This window comes from Mastomys coucha, unplaced genomic scaffold, assembly GCF_008632895.1.
Source record: "Mastomys coucha isolate ucsf_1 unplaced genomic scaffold, UCSF_Mcou_1 pScaffold12, whole genome shotgun sequence".
Classification (NCBI taxonomy): Eukaryota; Metazoa; Chordata; class Mammalia; order Rodentia; family Muridae; genus Mastomys; species Mastomys coucha.
Genome location: NW_022196894.1, coordinates 1,542,267 through 1,560,771, shown reverse-complemented (window position 1 = coordinate 1,560,771; position 18,505 = coordinate 1,542,267). Strand labels below are relative to the sequence as shown.

General features: G+C 48.2%; 1 protein-coding gene across 1 annotated transcript in view; it reads right to left on the bottom strand.

Annotated features, from left to right (window-relative positions):
• The window catches only part of Sec14l5 (SEC14 like lipid binding 5), a 44,440-nt gene that overhangs the window by 5,060 nt on the left and 20,875 nt on the right, over positions 1–18,505 (bottom strand). The window contains exons 3-15 of the mRNA XM_031361601.1: positions 17,231–17,380; positions 16,436–16,567; positions 15,684–15,812; positions 14,694–14,886; positions 11,706–11,818; positions 10,421–10,610; positions 7,467–7,555; positions 7,306–7,376; positions 6,669–6,840; positions 4,604–4,738; positions 2,763–2,897; positions 2,212–2,439; positions 349–527 (exon numbers count right to left, since the gene is read on the bottom strand). Of these exons, the coding sequence (XP_031217461.1) occupies positions 349–527; positions 2,212–2,439; positions 2,763–2,897; positions 4,604–4,738; positions 6,669–6,840; positions 7,306–7,376; positions 7,467–7,555; positions 10,421–10,610; positions 11,706–11,818; positions 14,694–14,886; positions 15,684–15,812; positions 16,436–16,567; positions 17,231–17,380 (1,916 nt within the window). The remainder of the gene's footprint in view (positions 1–348; positions 528–2,211; positions 2,440–2,762; positions 2,898–4,603; positions 4,739–6,668; positions 6,841–7,305; positions 7,377–7,466; positions 7,556–10,420; positions 10,611–11,705; positions 11,819–14,693; positions 14,887–15,683; positions 15,813–16,435; positions 16,568–17,230; positions 17,381–18,505) is intronic.

Here is an 18,505-nt window from a genome sequence, read left to right as displayed (position 1 = left end):
TTTGTTTCAATATGAGCCCTGGACCCTTCTCCCCCTCCCACCCCCAACCCCATCCCCAGCCCAGTCCTTGGCTGTCCTGGAATTTTCTTTCTTTGTAGGCCAGGCTGACTTTAAACTCAAAGATCCACCTCCCTCTGCCTCCTGAGTGCTTGGATTAAAGGCCTGTACCACCACTGGCCCAGCCTGAAACCTGTTTCTAATGCAAAGGGACTCCTCTGGGTTCCTATAGAGTGTTTGTTGTTGATGTCTCCATCCCAAGAGAAGCTGACCCCATGCCACTGCAGAAACACCAACAATCACAGAAATAGCCACAGTGGCACCATCGTGCTGGTGGGAAGCCTCCCTTACCTAAAGTCTTCAGATGCCAGCACTTCGCAGTAGTACAGCAGTTTGCACTTGGGGCCAGGGCTGTGCAGAGCTGTCAGGACATCATCCACACCTGGGAGACTGCAGGCCACACTCTCAGAGGGACTGTAAACCTGCCACTGGAGTAGGTAGGTGCCAGGCCACTGAGTAACATGGGAACCCTGAAACACAGACACAGTAAGACCAGCTCCTCCCTCCTGGAGAAGGAATGGAGAGATGGGTTCCCCTGGGAACAAGATAGGGCACTGAGTTCCCCTGGGGACAGGACAGAGATCTGGGTCCTACTGGGGATGAGATTGGGTCTTTCTAAAGATAGTTTGAGGGGATGGTTACTCCTGAGGACAAGATGGAGGGCTGGGTCTATGGGGACAGGTTGGAGCCTGGGGACTCCTAAAGACCTGTAACCCTGGTCCTTATGGGGATTTATGGGGAGATGGTAGGGGTAAGAAAGGCAGCTCACAACCCAGTTACACATCCAAATTCTGCTCCTAGACCCATAGTTTCTAGCTCCCTGTGGAAACTTGCATGTCAGAGTCCTGGGAGACAGGAGATGTGGGTTCAGAACCCTACATTCAGAAATTCATAGTGGAGGTGGTTCTGAGGCCAGAGTTTTGGGGTGCTGGATCTGGCTGCTGACCTCGGGGCCTGACCACTTGCCTTCCTGCTCACCCCCAGCCCCGTGACATGCTCTGCTTCTCCAGCCTAGTCCGAACCATCCCTTCTGCCTGGAAGATCAGCTCATCCTCCTCTCCCGGCCCAGCCACCATCAAAACCCTCTTCTGTAATGGACTCATATGGGGAAGGGTCGGGGGAAGCCTCCACCTACCATGGGGTGATGACACTCGCTGAACAGTGTCCCCCAAATCCATATCCATCCAGAACCTCAGAAGATAATCTTATCTGGATATTTCTCCCACTTTACAGCTAAAGATTCAGGGTCAATCCTAAACACAACTACTACTATCCTTATAGGAGAGAGGGGATGGAACCTTGAGGCACAAACCAGACATGGAGGACAGAGCCATATGAGGTCAGGGGGTGCTGCAGTTATGTGTCCATGAGGCAAAGATCTACCAAAAGAGCAAGAAGGAATACTCCCTGGATCCTAAGGGAACCCCTGCAGGCCCCTAAACTTTGGACCTGTAGCCCCCTTGAATTTAGAAATGAGAAACGGGACTGGAGAGACAGTTCAGCAGTTAAGAGCACTGACTGCTCTTCTTTGGAAGAGGGCTCTTCCAAAGGTTCTGAGTTCAAACCCCAGCAACCACATAGTGGCTCACAATCATCCACAATGAGATCCGTGCCCTCTTCTGGGGTGTCTGAAGACAGCTACAGTGTACTTACATATAATAAATAAATGACTCTTTTAAAAAAAAGAGAAAGAAATGAGAAACTTTGTTTGGTGGCACCAGATGTAGTCATTTGGGACACCCACGTGCGCATGTGTGCACATGGGTGCATGCGTATCCATCCCGGCACACGGCTTTTTCTGAGGATCAAACCCAAGTCTTTGTGTTTGCAAGTGAAGCACTTCATTACCTGGGCCACACTTAGATTATTTAGGCCCTTTAATAATTTCTTTTCCCCAGGGAGAAACTGAGGCTCCCCCAGGCCTCCAGCTGCCTCTTAGCTCAGTGCCCCAGGATCCCCCCATGTAGCCTTCTGCAGTGGGGGGACTTCTATTACACAAACACAGCAGGCATCTCTCCGCAGACGCCCTTCAGGGTTCCAGAGGCTGGGAGCATATCTGCATATCCACTTTGCCCACAGCTGTCTCCCCAGAGGCCTGGGACTGGGGCTTCATATCCCATGCTAAGTTAGTGAGAAAAGCCCACGACTACACACCTGAATGCTCTGCCCTTCCCGGCAGACAAGGGGTGCCTCTACACGGCTGTAATCCACCCCCAGGACCCAGCTCTTGTCGATCAGCTGCCCACTGGCTCTGACCCCAGGCTCCTGGGGACTGAGCTTGGGGGCCTGCTTTGTATGATACAGACTGAACACCACATCCCCTCTGAGGATATCAAAGTCCCAGGTGATGACCGACTCCCCTTCTGGTATCTCCATGGCAACCTGCATCACGGGAGAAGAGGCGGGAGAGTCCCAAGGTCAGGGTGCTCATCACTGGCCTCTGTGGTCAGGATAAGCTGCTAAGACTCTCCCATGATCCCCTCCACCAAGAACCCTGCCTCTTTCTGAAAGACCTGGTCACCTGGGATGAACTGCAGGTGCCTGGTGTGTGACACCCAGGGATTCTACAACCATCCCATGTCCTAGTCCCAGAGCTTCTTGGATGGAGTTGAGACTGAGTGACTGAAATCACCCCCTACCCAATCTGAAGGAGCATGATACCACCCTGCCCATGCCCTCTCAGGTCAGTTGACACCAGGTGGTACCTCATGGGGGGTCCCTCGGAGCACACTGGCCGAATGGTAGGTCTCACTCCACTGCCGTAGCTGGTCAGCCTGCTCCTGCTCCTCTTCTGTTAGATAGAGGGACTTGGGGACCATCCCTCCTTCTGGAACATTACACTGAGGAGGGGTTTCAAAGACGAAAAGGGTCAGGGTTGCTGAGGCCCCCCAGCCTCTCATTAGGTGTCCTGTGAGCCCTGAAACAGCTTAGGATGGTGAACCCCTCTTGAGCTGGACAACAGCTCCAGTGGTACCACCCTCTGAAGAACCAATAGCTAGGATGGAGGCCTAAAGAGGTCATGCTACTTTCTCAAGATCACACAGGAGAACATGGCTGATCAGGGCACAAAACTATGAATCAAGTGTGATGGCACATGCCTATAATTCAGGAGGTCAAGGATGGGAAATCCAGAGTTCTAGGCTAGCCTGGGCTAAACAATGAGATCCTTCTCAAAAGCAAAGCACACAGAATCTGGTGATAAGGTTTAGTGGATGAGGGCACTTGGCACCAAGTCTAAAGACCTGAGTTCCATCCTTGGAGCCCACATGTTGAAGAGAGAGCAACTTCTTCAAGCTTTTCTCCAACCTCCATATGCATGCTGTGGAGTGTATGTGTGTGTGTGCATATGTGTGTATGCATGTGTGCATGTATGTCTGCACGTAAGCTTGTGTGTGTGTGTTCATATTTGTGTGTGTATGTGTATTGTGTGTATGTGTGCATGTGTTTGTTCATGTGTGCATGTATGTGTGTGCGTGAGCTTTCACGTGTGTTCATTTTGTGTGTGTGTTCATATTTGTGTGTGCATGTGTATGTGCATGTGCTTGCTCGTGTGTGCATATATGTGTGTGCATGAGCTTTCATGTGTGTTAATTTCATGTGTGTATGTTCACTGTGTGTGTGTGTGTGTGTGTGTGTGTGTAGACCCTTGCACTCATAACCCTTTTCATGCTGTCTATCTAGATACGGTTCACACTTCTGCAACACACTTGAAGTGAGAACAGCATGTTTCCCTCCTCAGTGGGAACTGAGCAGTGGAGAGCCTGTCGGGTTCTACAGATGCCTCCAAGCCAAAGCTGCCCTGGGGAGCCAAGTCTCAGACCCGAAGCATCAACACATAACAGTTCTTCCTGGTTCAGGGAATAACAGAGCAAGATCCTTCCCCATTGTCCTTCAGTAAACTGGACCCAAAAAGAAACCAGACATTTGTATCATAAGAGAGAACACATCCAAGCTGGGCAGTTTCTAAGAAAACCACTTCACCAACAAGTGGCACAAGCCTGCTGCCTGCTGAAGAACTGAGGGGTGTACACAGCAAGTACCCTTTTTTTTTTAAAGTTTTAACATTTATTTTTATGTGAATGGGTGTTTTGCCTACATGCATGTTTATGTACCATGCGCATGCAGTGCCTATGGAAGCCAAGAGAGGGCATTGGACAACCTGGGACTGGAGTTACAGCTAGTAGTGAAGCGTCATGTAGGGGTTGAGAATCAAACCCAGGTCTTCAGGGGAAACAGCCAGTGCCCTTAGCTGTGGAAACATGGCTTCAGCCCCAGCACGTACTCCTAAATCGGGACCGCCTCCAGCCCTTGGGACCACCTCCAGCCCTCACTGCCTTTGAAAGAACCAAAGGAAGGCTCACCTCAAGAGATGTCACCTCTCTGGGGAAGCTTCTACAACCAACCCGTCCCCACCATGAGAGCAGATGTGAGGGGGTCACCTAAGGCGCAGTGCATCAGCTTCCTGACCCCCTAAGGCACTGTGCATCAGCTTCCTCACCCCAGGAGCCACTCCCTTCTGGGACCCAGGACCAGCAGCCAACCTCACCACGCTCTCTCCTCCCAGGAAGTCAGGGATTACATCCTTGTCCAGATAGTCCACTAGGCCGCCAGGGCCCTGGTAATTGCTGCCACTGTAGATGAGGAACTTCTGCCTGGTGTTCTCATTGATGAAGGGGCTGACCTGGGAGAGGAGCAAGACAGTCTGTGTTTATTCAATGGGATTCATAGAGCAGAGAGTCGGCCACTTTATTGGTTGGCTTTGTTTTATTTTATTTCTGGTTGGGTTGTATTGATTGATTGATTTTTGGTTTGGGCATTTCTGTTTTTTTTTTAAAAGGGCTCTTCCTGCCTCAGCCTCCTGAGTGCTGGATGACAGGTGTGCACCAATAGACCTGGCTCTTTGTTTGTTTGTTTGTTTTGTTTTGTTTTTGTTTTTGTTTTTGTTTTTCCACACAGGGTTTCCTGTGTGTAGTCTTGACTATCCTAGAACTCACTCTGTAGACCAGGCTAGCCTCAAACTCAGAGATCTGTCTGCCTCTGCCTCCTGAGTTCTGGGATTAAAGGCGTGTGCCACCACCCAGCCAGAATTTGATCTTTAAAAAATTCCTTTACATGTATTTATTTTGGGGTGGGCATTTGTGGAAATCAGAGGACAACTTTGGGAGTTCTTTTTCTCCTTTTACCCGTGGTTCTCTGCTCTATGAATCCTAATGAAGGTATCCTAGGATTTGAACTGAGGTCATTAGGTGTGGCCTCAGGACCTCTTACCCGCTGAGTTCCATCTCCAGCCCTGACTGGATTCCAAGCACTACATAAACTAGGCATGGTGGTATATGGCCATAATCTCAATTCTCTTGATAATAGAAGCAAATACATTAGAAGTTTAAGGTTACCCCATGAATGAGTAATGAATTTGAGGCTAGCTTGGGTTAAATGAAATGTTTCAAAAGAAAGAAGGAAGGAAGGAAGGAAAGAAAGAAAGAAAGAAAGAAAGAAAGAAAGAAAGAAAGAGGGCTGGTGAGATGGCTCAGCGATTAAGAGCACTGACTGCTCTTCTGGAGGTCATGAGTTCAAATCCCAGAAACCACATGGTGGCTCACAACCACCCATAATGAGAAAAAAAGAAAGAAAGGAAGAGAGAAAGGGAGAGAGAAAGAAAGGAAGAGAGAAAGGGGGAGAGAAAGAAAGGAAGAAAGAGAGATTATGTGTTTATATAACTTCTTTAGAGTTCAACAAGATAGAAAACGTAAAGAACATGATATCAATTTAAAATATAGCTATTTTATGTTAAAAAAAAGTACTTTTTAAAAAAGTACTATGAAACAGACAGATGAGAAATATATTAATTTAGGCTTTCAACCATCAGTCAATCTTACCAGCTGAGCACTATCACTAGCCCTGACTTGATTTTTATTTTAAGACAGGGTCTTACTATATAGACCTGGATGGCCAGGAACTCGGTATATAGATCTGACTGGCCTAGAACTCACAGAAATCCTCCTGCCTCTGCCTCCTGAGTGCTGGAATTAAAGGTGTACACCACTACATCAGGTTGACTTGATCTTTTTAAAGTGCATGATTCAGGCTCAGTCAGTAAAGTGCTTGGCAAGTAAGCATGAGGAACTGAATTTGGATCCCCAGAACACACATTCAAAAACAGCTGGGTTTGGTGGTAGCCATTTTGTAAACCCAGTGCTGTGGGGCAGAGATAACAGGTGAGCCATTGGGACTCTCCAGCCAGCTAACCTAGCCTAATATGTGTGAGTCCAGGTTCAGTGTGAGATGTTGTCTCAAAAAATGAGGTGGGGAGCTCCTGAGGAAGCACACTGAGGAAGGTTGACCTCTGACCTCTGACTGCCACCCAAATGCACATAAGGGCACATATACCTGACACCCACATGCACGTAAGTGAACACACACCTATGCACAAAACCATAAAATTTGAAAGTGCAGGATTCACAGGCCATTCAAACAAGTCATACGTTTCCCTCTCCCAGAAAGGAGACCCCAATAATCTTGGACACACATCATCTCCACCGATCCGTGTGTTCAGGATCATTCAGGTAAAAGATTCACCCCTTATGTGGCCCCTCTCTGGCTCTTGCTCTCACCAGCGTCCACAGCACCGGGAAGACGCGGGGAGCACGCACGATGAGCAGCCTGCCCAGAGTCTCCGGGTAATTGTCCTCCACCACCTCGATCATCCGCAGCAGGGCTTTCACCCCAGGTCGCCACAAATGCCGCATGTTGAGGCCCTCCAGGTCCAGCAAGCAGGTCCAGGAGCTGTGACAGAGACAAGATCTCGGGCTCTACCTGACCCTGTCAAGTCCCATAGCCTCCAGCATCCTCCCAGAAACCTGGGACAGAGCAAAGGGTTCAGGAAGGCAGGGCTGGGAACAGGGGACACAGGATACTTTCACAGGAATGGAAATGTGAAGAGGAAGAGGGAGAAAATGGGTCATTAGATAACAGTTCGCATCAGAGTTGAAGAGGAAGGCTGCTGGCCTGAGGAAGCAAAGCGGAGGAGCCTGTGGAGCTGGGGGTGGAACTAGTCAGGAGCAGCTCAGATTTGCTCAGTCATAGTCACTGTTTCTCCACCAGCAAAAACTAGGAAAGGGGCCCTACCTCCCCCCACCGGATCGTTGTAAGAACTAAGGACAAGGCTCCCACAGCGCCCAGCCAGCCACCTGACCACACAAAAGCGCAGAAAGCAGTCAACGTTAATTAGCATTCTTTGGGCGTTCTTGCCTGATGGGACGACCAAATTGTCTCGTGTTTCCTTCGCATCTCTTCTGTCCTTCCTCGTTGACAGAAAGAACCTAGAAGGCAGGCAGGGTACTGACAACAACTGATTATGCTGCTCCGCCCACGGGCCAACATCGCTGGCCCAGACTCCGCCCCTGACTCACGTGCTGCAGCAAAGCTTCCTCTCCTACTGCCTTCATCAGGCCTTTGGTGTCCATCTGTCCCAGGCGCAGAATGTAGAGGGGGCGGCCATCTTTTTGGATGGGCAAAGCCCAGAAAAGAAAAGAGACATCTTTTGGGGGGGGGGGGGTAATGACAACTGGAACCAATCAAAGCCTTAAGAACCTATCTCCCCATCTAGGAGCAGAGGTCACACTGGGAAGAGACTGATGCACTTACTGTGCCTGCTTCTGAGAGCACTTAGTCACCCCTTTCAAAAACCGAACACAGAAACACATCCAAAAATGGAGAGGAGAGACTGGAGAGGGGTGAGGGGACACCTGCCCCATTGTGCTACCTTTCTACCGAAAACTGAAATCAGTAGTTCACTTATTTTTTTTCTTTTCCTTTCTTTTTTCTAATGGTTAGGGAGATTGCTGTCAGTAAAGCACTTGCTATACAAGTGTGAGGAATTGAGCCTTATCCCCAGATTCCCGCCCCTTTTTAAAAAGATTTATTTGTTTGTTTTATGTATATGAGTACACTGTAGCTGTCTTCAGACACACGTGAGAAGAGGGTATGAGATCCCATTACAGATGGTTGTGGTTGTTGGGAATTGAACTAAGGACCTCTGGAGGAGCAGTCAGTGCAGCCATGAATAGTCGTGCACATGAGCAGTGTGGTGCACACCTTTAGTCCCAGCAGGAAGCACAGATCGGTGGGGCTCTGTAAGTTCAAGGCCAGCTTAGTGGTGTGTAGTTGTAACACCAGTGCTGGGGAGTCAGAGTCAGGGGGTCCCTAGGGCTTCTGGCCATTCAACCTTGTCTCCTCTAATGCATGAGCTCCAGGTTCAGTGAGACACCTCAAACAAGAAGGTTGTCTTCTTGTCTCAACATTCACACATGCACTCAAACCACTTTTAATTACAAAAAAATTTAAAGATTATATGAGCCATGTCATGAAGAAATTCAGAGAGTGCATATTCAGCCCCTGGCTTTTCTCCAACCTGAACATTAGAGGAACAAGAAGGACTGTCAACATGACCAGTTATCTTTAAGGACTGCTAACACAGTTGGCTCTCTTTATTCTTGACAGCTGTACTATGTGAATAGGAACCCTGAGCTAGTGAATACTCAGCCACGGCTTCTGTGGACATGGAGTTGGTCCCGTTTCATGTCCGGTCACATTTTTTGTGGTCTTATCACCAGATGGCCTTGCTTGCTGCATTCCTACCTAAGAGCAGTATATAGTAGAGACCGTAGACTCGAAGCCAGCAGGACTGTAACTCAGAGGACCAAAGCTACTGGGTGCATGTGTCTTCTATGGAAGACCCTGCATGCAGGGACTGGTGCTGCAGCCCTGCATACCCAACTGTTCCTTTTGCTTGTCTTCCCTTCTTGCAGCATTAAAGCTTGGACCCCAGGACCTCAAAGGGCAGGTGACCTATCACAGAGCCATATCTCCAACTCTCTTTTCACTTTATGTCTCATAAGTTCCCAAGCCAGATTTGAATTCACTCTGTAGCCAGCATAAGCATTAAACTTGCAATCCTCCTGCCTCAGCAAGGACTTGGGATGTTATGCCTGAGCTACTAGGCACCACACTGAGTAGCCATTTTTAAACAGCAAAATAACCAACAAAAATTCAAACGTTGGGGACTAGAGAGTCAGCCTGAGTGGCTAGGAGAGCACATTGTTCCTTCAGAGGGCATCGTTTTCATAATAGACCTTAAATAGCACAGCAGTGATTTGGCTTTGTGCCTCTATATTTTTTAAATTTGGAAAGGAAACTTACAGTATAAAGAACCCTGTCCCCCAAAATCTTATGTTCCCCAGAATATTGTTACTAGAGCTGCAGCTGTCAAATATGGATCTCCCAGTAACATCAGGATGGAGATGGGGTGGGTTCTAAATGACCCAGACCCCTGAGGGACACAGAGACACCCACAGGAAAGGGCATGCATCCCAAGGTAGGTACAGAAATTGAGAATGATATAGCCACACTCAGGGGCCATCAAAAGCTAGAAGAAGAGGTTTATGACTCTCCTAGAGCTTCCCAACTCTGTTTATTTGTTTGTTCATTTGTTTGTTTATTTTACGAATGACAGAATCTCTAGCCCAGGATGGCTTTGAATTAATTTTATAGTGGAGATTAACCTTAAACTTTTGATCCTCCTGCCTCTACCTCCTGAGTATTGGAATTTCAGATGTTATGGTGGCTTGAATAGGTATGGCTCCCATAGACTCATGTGTTTGAGTAGTTAGCCATAAGGAGTGGCACTATTAGGAGGTATGGCCTTGTTAGAGGAAGTGTGTCACTGTGAGGGTGGGCTTTGAGGTCTCCTATGCTCAAGCTCCACCCAGTGTGGCACACAGTCTCCTTCTGCTGACTATACAGTAAGATGTAGAACTCTCAGCTCCTTCTCCAGCACCATGTCTGCATGTACTCTGCCATTTCCCACCATGATGATAATGGACTGAACCTCTGAGACTGTAAGCTAGCCACAATTAAATATTTTCCTTTATAAAAGTTGCCTTGGTCATGTCACAGCAATAAAACCCCAACTAAGACAGACGCACACCACCAAAGCCAGATCCATGTAGTGTTGATGATCAGACTTAAGGTCTTGTGCAAGCTAGGCAACACTTTATCAACTGAACCACATCCCAAGTTCTGCTGCCTCCTGAATCCCAGACTTCCAATCCACAGACTGGCATCTGTTGTTTTAGTACCTAGTTTGCTATGGTTGCCTAAGTAAATCAATGCCATAATGGTGAGACTATGTGTGGTGATGTTAGGAACAGAAGCATCCTCCCCAAACCAAACACCTATGCCTATCCCACTTTCTTCAGAGCTGGGGAACACATCCTAGGCATCTCCAGATGCCCCAGAGAGCTGAAAGGTGAGCTGAAGTGTCAGCACTCTTGGCTTTCACACATAACTCAGGTGTGGGACGCACCTATGTCCTGGTAGTGCCAGCCTCCAGCATAGAACTCCTGCAGAGGGGCAGGGGGCCGCCAGGTCTGCAGAAGAAGATCCACCTGGTGCTGCTTCCGCCAGCTCAAGGACTGGCACAACATGTCCCGGGCCTTGTCCAGGTGGAAGTCCCGTGCCCTCAGGAAGCGCAGGATATGCTCATCTTTGGGGATCTGAGAGACAGGAAAGAGAAGACCACAGAATGGTACTTCCAACCCTTGAGATGAAGTGACAGAAATGAGCCTCTTACCTCATCTGCAAAACAGCTGGAGAAAGTAGCTCAAAGCAGAAGCCAAGGGGAGGGAGGGCTGTGGTGAACATCTGTGCAGCGTGGCTGCCTAGCATCCCTCTCAGTTTGTTCTAAAAATAGTATCTTTCCTTGGGGTAACATCTCCTCCACCTCCCTCCTCTCCCCTCCCCACCCCCTTTGCTTTCTCCCCCTCCTTTATATCACTGGTGCAAAACCAGCCCTATTGCAAGCAAGCTGCTTTTTCCAGGCTTCTTTCTTTGCATAGGATTCCACCCGAAGCATTTGCTGCGGCTCAGTGTTTGTGGCCCACACTATTTTTACATTTTATTTTTGCAGAAATAGAAGTGACTGGTTATGCTATAGGCCACCACTGAGCTACTCTCTTGTCTGGCCCCAGGGCAGGGAAGGCAAATGGAAACAATCCATGCCTAACCAAGAAGTTCTGATTCGGTAGAACTGACAACAGAGCTCTGCTTGGGGCTGAAGTATGTGGTGCACATTCACATTACCAGGGCTAGAGCCTAAAGGCAAAATCCATAACCAATCAACAATCGCCCTTCTTAAGTCATATGTCTCTTAGAAAAGGACAGTTTCCATGGTCAAAGGGGCATGGTACTATATAGCTATGATTCTCAACTGCACATGACTACACACACACACACACACACACACACACACACACACACACACATGTTCCCAGAGAACATATGTACATGCTAAGGGCCATTTTGCGTTGTCATACCTGGATGGGGCAAGGTACTGGCATCTCCAGATTGGAGACTAGGGATGTTGCCAGCATCTTACAATAGACAGAATAAACACTACTACAAAGAACTCCCGACCCCAAACATCATTAGCAGGAGAGGATGGCCTCAATGTGTGTGAAAAGGTAGGACAGATGTAAAATGAATGAAGTGAACCCTGAGTTCTTAGTATTACTGACAGCACAAGCTTGCTATCTTCCCTCCCCACTGCCCTAGGCTGACTCCTGTGATTAAAGTGCGGGGCCCACACCCACCTTGCCTTTGTGGGTCTCCTGTAACCAGTGCCGAAGCTGGACCAGGCAACTCTCCTGCAAGGGACTGAGATGGCCCAAGCACCTCTCAATGTAGTCTGCATCCAGCTTGCCCCCTGGAGAAAGAAAAATAGGGATTTCAGGGTAGAAGAAGCAAGGGGCTATCCTCTGTCTCCTTCTGTTTCCTTTGTTTTGTTCTTTGTTGTTTGTGTGTTCTATTTTGTTTTGAGACAGGGTCTCATGTATCCCAGGCTAGATTCCAATACACCATAAAGCAGAAGCTATCCTTGAGCTCCTGGTCTTCCTGCCTACACCTCCTGAGTGCTAACTCACAGGCATGTGCTACTATATCTGCTGTCTTAGCTAGGGTTACTATTGCTGTGATGAAACACTGTCACTAAGGTAACTTGGGGAGGAAAGGATTTATTTGGTTTATATTCCCATATCATTGTTCCTCATTGAAGGGAGTCAGATAGGAACTCAAACAAGGCAGGAACCTGGAGGCAGGGGCTGATGCAGAGGCTATGGAGGGGTACTGGTTACCGGCTTACACCCCATGGCCTGCTCAGCTTGCTTTCTTATAGAACCCAGGACCATCAGGATGGCACCGCCCACAATAGGCTGGGCCCTCCCCATCAGCCACTAATTAAGAGAATGACCAACATCCAGATCCTATGGAGGAGGCATTTTCTCAACTGAGCTTCCCTCCTTTCAGATAACTCCAGCTTGTGTCAAGTTGACGTAGAACCAGCTGCCACATCTGGTGATACAGGTCTTTACCACATGGCCGATCCTCTGTGTGGCCTTCTGTACTTGCCAACTGTCAGAACTCTGGAATGTGGTTCCTAGTCAAGATTAGGAAACAGCCACAAAAGTTCCAAATTCATCTGTCTAAATGACTTTGAAAACTTATGGCGGGCAAGCCTGCACATTTGCACTCGTGGAGGCTTCCCTTCAGGCCTCAGGTGTGGAGATGATTCTCACTCTCTGGGATGAGGGTCTGAAGACTGCCAACTCTCCGGCCTGTATTTTTGTTTTTAACATCATATTGTGAGCACTTCCTATATCAATAGACTGAACTGTCCCTGGGGATGGTGGTGCACATTTATAAATTCAGCACCTGGGAGGTGGAGACAGGAGTATTAGGAGTTAAAGATCAGTCTGGGCTACATGAGAAAATATCTTAAAATAAATTTATCTCAAAAATGAATAAATAAGGCCAGGCATGGTCCTGGGTGTGCACTCAGAAGGCAGAAACAGGATAATCTCTGTGAGGTGGAAGCCAGCCTGGTCTACAGAGCAGGTTTTAGGTCAGCCAAAGTCACATGGTAAGACTCTGTCTCAAAAAACAAACAAGCCAGAAAAAAAAAAACCAATAAAACAATGTTATACTATGTATAATAGTGAACCCATTTTTTTCATTCCTTCAGTGAAAAAAATGTATCACTTTATTTGTAATTAAAAGACACACATATGCACACTCCTGTACATGTACACCTCAGACAGGCATGGTGATAAACACCTGTAAGCCCAACATTGGGGAGGAGAAGGCAGAAGGACCGGAAGTTCACCATCATCCTCAGCTCCAAAGCAGAGTAACCTGGGCTATTTGAGATCCATTTTAAAACAAACAAAACCCTGGGGGTTGATGAGATGGCTCATGAGGTAAAGGCATTTGCTACCAAGACTGATGGCCTAAGTCTGATCCCCAAAACCCACACAGTGGAAGGAAAGAAATGACTCCCGTGACTTGTCCTCTGGTCTCTACATATGATCTGTGGAACACACACACACACACACACACACACACACCAATAAATAAAAACATAATTTAGAAAAAAATTTAAAGATTATGTGAGAAGTATCCAGGCATGAAAGTGTTTTGTAATCCCCAAACTCAGGAGGACCTCAAATTCAAGGCTAGCTTGAGCTAACATAAAGAGACCCTATGTCAAACAATGGATCCTCTGGCTTCTACATTGAGCTATGGCATGCACTCACATATACAATTTTACATACTATGTGATTTATATGAAGTTTTGAAGGAGGCTAAAATTGCCAGCACCATGATAACACATGCCTGTAATTCCAGCATAGGAGGTGGGAAATCCGAAGGTTTGAAGTTCAAGTTCATCCTCAGCTCCCTATCAAACACAGGGCCAGCCTCTATCTCAAACAATAATGATAACAATAAGCCAACCTTAAGAAGTAAGGTTTCAATCGTTCACATTGTACTATGAAGGGCAAGGATATGCATGGTATTGGTGCAATGTTAGAAATGGTAGTGTACAAACAGGATGCAAGACACGCTCTCCACATTCTCCAAGTGTAAGTGTGTGCACATGTGTGTGCGTTGTGTGAGTGTATGCCCTCTTGTGCCATATGCCGTTTCATGAAAAACAAAGCTATTGAAGACTCTCCGGAGTGGGAAGGGCTCACCATCCTTTTCTCAGTGTGTGTATGTGTGTGTGCAGAGGCCAACTTTAGGTCTGGTCCTTGGGTACCATCTACCTTGGTTTTGTTTGAAGCGGAATCTCTCACTGGCCTAGGGCTCTCCAGTTAGGATCAATTAGACTTATCTGGCACCTCTCTAGTGCTAAGATTATACCTGAGTGCCACCATGCCTCCTGGCTTCTTGTGTAGGCTCTGGGAGACACCGTTCATGTGTGCAAGGCCAGCACTTTATTGACTGAGCTCCCTCTCCAGACCTTACTTCTCATTTCTCATCTTTGTTTAGATGTTTTACTACCATGATCTTGCATTACTTGTGTAATTAAAAATATCTTAAAACCACCAGAGGTCAGTTCCTGGGCTAGAAATAGATCAGCTCTGAGAAGCAGGGGGAGGAGGCTGGGTGGGTGCCAGACTGTCCCCAGCCCTGGCAACATGCAGCACCTCTTCCCCCTCTCAGGGAGCCTGGCAGTGTGGCAGGCTTCCTGGAGCCAGAGGTGAGGGCACAGACTTGGATACTGGCTTTCTGCAGCCACCTACCATCAGCCATGGCCATCTCAGGAGCAGGGCCTGGGGCATCACTGGGACCATCCATCTCCAGGGAGCTAGGGCACTGGAGCACAGGCTGGCTGCGGACATCCTCCTCCTGAACTGGGGCTGGTATCCAGCGGGGAATATGGGATATCCCCTGGGAAATGAGCTCGTTCAGATAGTGTTCAATCACCTCCTTCCCCTGGAAGCAACAGACCCAAAAGATGTCACCAACAAGCAGCGTTGCAAGGTCACCACACCAGCCCCGAGGAATCACGCATGCTCAGGTCCCGGCTCTGACATATGGCTACTGCACAACTAAAACATGGCCAGGAGGAGCAGAAAGGAACAAGCCTAAACAATAACAAATGCAGCGAGCTTAGCTTTATATTGGTAATGCATTGGGTAAAATATGCCAACAAAAGCAGACTATTCATCTGGTGAACAGGCCACTCTCTGACCTAGAGCCTAAAGCCATTGAACCAAGCAGTGACTTTATGGTGTTGAGAGTGTTGGCTAGGCGGGTGCTCTACCACCCAGCTACACCTCCAATTCCTCACTGAGGAGTTCTAGGCAGTTGCTGTTGAACCACATTCACCAATCCTCACTGGGGGATTCTACCACTAAAATCATGGCCCTGGCCCCACTGACACTTCCAGATCTGGTCCTGGGGACTGAAGGCAGGGCCTCATGCACACTAGGCAAGTGCTTCGCTACTGATCTCTGCCTCCAGCTCACTGAGTTGTCTCACTGAGTTGCCTAGGCTGGCCTTAAACTTGCTGAAACATCTTGGAGTCCTGGGACAATGTCAGGATGTCCCCACTATAGGCCAGCTCATCTCACCAGTGGCCTCACTGATGTGGTCGTCAGTGTTCACTTTTTAAAAACAAGAAAGCTGAGGCCCAGGAAAGTCAGGGCTGTTGCCTGGTGTCACAAAAGCTGTTAGTAGCGTATGGGGCCGGTATACCTTCCTGCTGTGGCTAGCTTAGTCTCCCTCACCTTCTTGACATTGGTAGTGTATTGCTTCATGGCCATCTTCTCCAAGGTGCTTTCAAAGCCAAAGAAGGAGTGGATATCCAGGGAGGCAGACTGTTCAAAGCAAGTCCAATCTTCATTCTCAGGATGGACCTGCAAGATGGGATAGGGGCCATGGCGGGGCCTCAGTATGGGTGATGCTGTACCTCTCCAAGGGTTTTTCTGGCCAGCCATGGGCAGCATTCTGCACCCAGACAATGATGCGGAGTCTAACTGTGGGGAGCAAAGAGCCCTTTCTCAAGCTGGTGTGCACCTATAATTCCAGCACAAAAATCCCACAAAAAAATTACATACACAGAGAAAGAGAGATAAAATGATATGCATAACATGCAAATCATTTATATAATGCAAACTATCAGTATGTGTTTAGATATATTTCAATAGTTATGTTATTATGTATATAAAAACATTACATCATTACATATCCTTATATGTCCATAAACATATTTATATGTCTCAGCAATAAAAAGAAATCTTAGCAGGGTATGTAGTGACACACACCTATAATCCAAGCATTCAGGAGGCTGAGGTAGGAGGAGAGAAAGTTTTCAGGCCAGCCTGGGCTACATAGTAACACTTGGTCTAAAAAAAGAAGGGGGAATAAAACTTGCTCTCGACCACTTGGGAGAACGCGGGGAGGGGAGGGAGGCTGGCAGGACACATAGGGCCTGACTTTGGGACAGCATCAAGACCATAGGGAAGCCAGGCAGGCTCACTGTGTAGCGGCAGCTCTCCTTCACTGTCACTCGGCTTGCAAAGGTCTCATTGTGAGCATCTATCAGCAGCGTTCTCTCTCTCCAGTTCAGGACATTTCTCTGAATGAAGACCATGTGCTCCACACCAGCAATCTGTGAAGAAGGAGCCCAAGTGGAAGGAAACAGTGCGAGGTCACCTAGATCCCTGGTTCATACTCCCACCCAGCCTGGGTCATCCTTAGCTGATACTTCAAGTTCCATCTCCTGTCACTCCCTAGTCTGGCCTGTGTCATCCCCCAATCTAGAAATTGAGATCCTGCTCCCTCTGCCCCTCAGCCCAACAAGAGACACCCAGCTTGAGTAGGACAATACCCGCTCCCACCACCATCCACATTGGCACAGAATCCCGATCCCTTGGGCAGACACTCAGCCTTGCCCGAATAATCCGCACCCTGAAGACCCTCAGTGCTTTGTACTGCCAACACCATCAAGCCAAGAATGCTCCCACTCTCCTACCCACACAACCACTTGAAGCCATCGGGGGTCCTTTGTCCTTCCACCAGACATTCTGCCCTGGCCTTCTTCCCAGTGATAGATAAAACACTGCCACCCAGTCACTTCCACCATCCAGCCACCTCCGCCATCCAGCCACCTCCGCCATCCAGCCATGGCCCAAACCTGTAGACCTGTACCCCACTCCATGTCCCTAGCTCTAGTTCCCAGATCCTGAGCCTGGGGTCCCTGGCTAGTGTCCCTATTCCACCCCAAGTGGATCCGTTCACACTCTACACACCCGGACCCCAGCCCCGTGCCCACCTTCCGCAGCAGCCGCGGGCCATCCACTCGCAGCTTACAGCTCCGCTCCACAGTGTGCACCGCCCCATCTGCGCTTCGCCACTCGCCCAAGACTTCACTACTCAGAAAGACTGGGATAAGCGGGCAGGTGGGAAAGCGCTTCTCGTAGGCCTATGGACAGAGAGACGGTAAGGAGGGGGTTCCTTCCTGAGAGACTGTCCCTGGACAGAAGCACCTCGGCCCCTTTTCAGAACAGTGATACAAGACACCATCGAAACATTTTAAATTATTGTCATGTATTTATTTTGGTGGTATTGGGGATTGAACCCAACTAGCCAAGCACCTTAACATAGAGCTACAGCCTCAGACCACTTTAGTTTTTATTTTGAGACAGGGTCTCCCTAAACTGACCAACTTGTCCTTGAACTCATTCTGCAATCTAAAGCCACCTTGCAGCATTCTCAGTGGTGGGAATGGCAGCCTGGGCCATTAGGCCTAGCTCCTACCCTGAAGACTAAAAGGAAAAAATAAATCTCAGAAAAGCACCTGAGCCTTTTTTCCAAGCTGAGCCAAGCAGAATGGGTCCAACAAAGAAGGGTTTCCAGAAGAAATAAGGGTTACTCTTGTCATCCACAAGGTGTTACTGGGAATACACCACCAACCCAGACATGAGTATCCTTGGAGTGGCTTCAAGAAGCGAGACCCTGAGCCAATCAGAGAAACCTAGAAATTTGCACTAAGGACATGGGACCTCAGATGTGCACATTAAGAAGAAATGTTCCATGTGTGCATGTGTGTTTGTCCAGAAAATGTAATGAGAGTGTGGGTTCTCCAAACAAGCCCTATGTTTCCATCAACACGTACAAAAGCCTGCTGTTAACACAGATGAGAACTAACTACTGATCATCAAATGGACTTACACAACTGCCCTGAGGGTTGGAGAAAAAGAGAGAGAGACAGAGACACAGACAAAGACAGACAGGGAGTTAGAGACCCTGATAAAATGCAATTAAAGAAAATTGCCGGGCTGGCGAGATGGCTCAGTGGGTAAGAGCACAGACTGCTCTTGCAAAGGTCCTGAGTTCAAATCCCAGTAACCACATGGTGGCTCACAACCATCTGTAATGAGATCTGATGCCCTCTTCTGGTGCATCTGAAGACAGCTACAGTGTACTTATTTATAATAATAAATAAATCTTTAAAAAAAAAAGAAAGAAAGAAAATTGCCGCCAGGCAGTGGTGGCGCACACCTTTCATCCCAGCACTTGGGAGGCAGAGGCAGGCAGATTTCTGAGT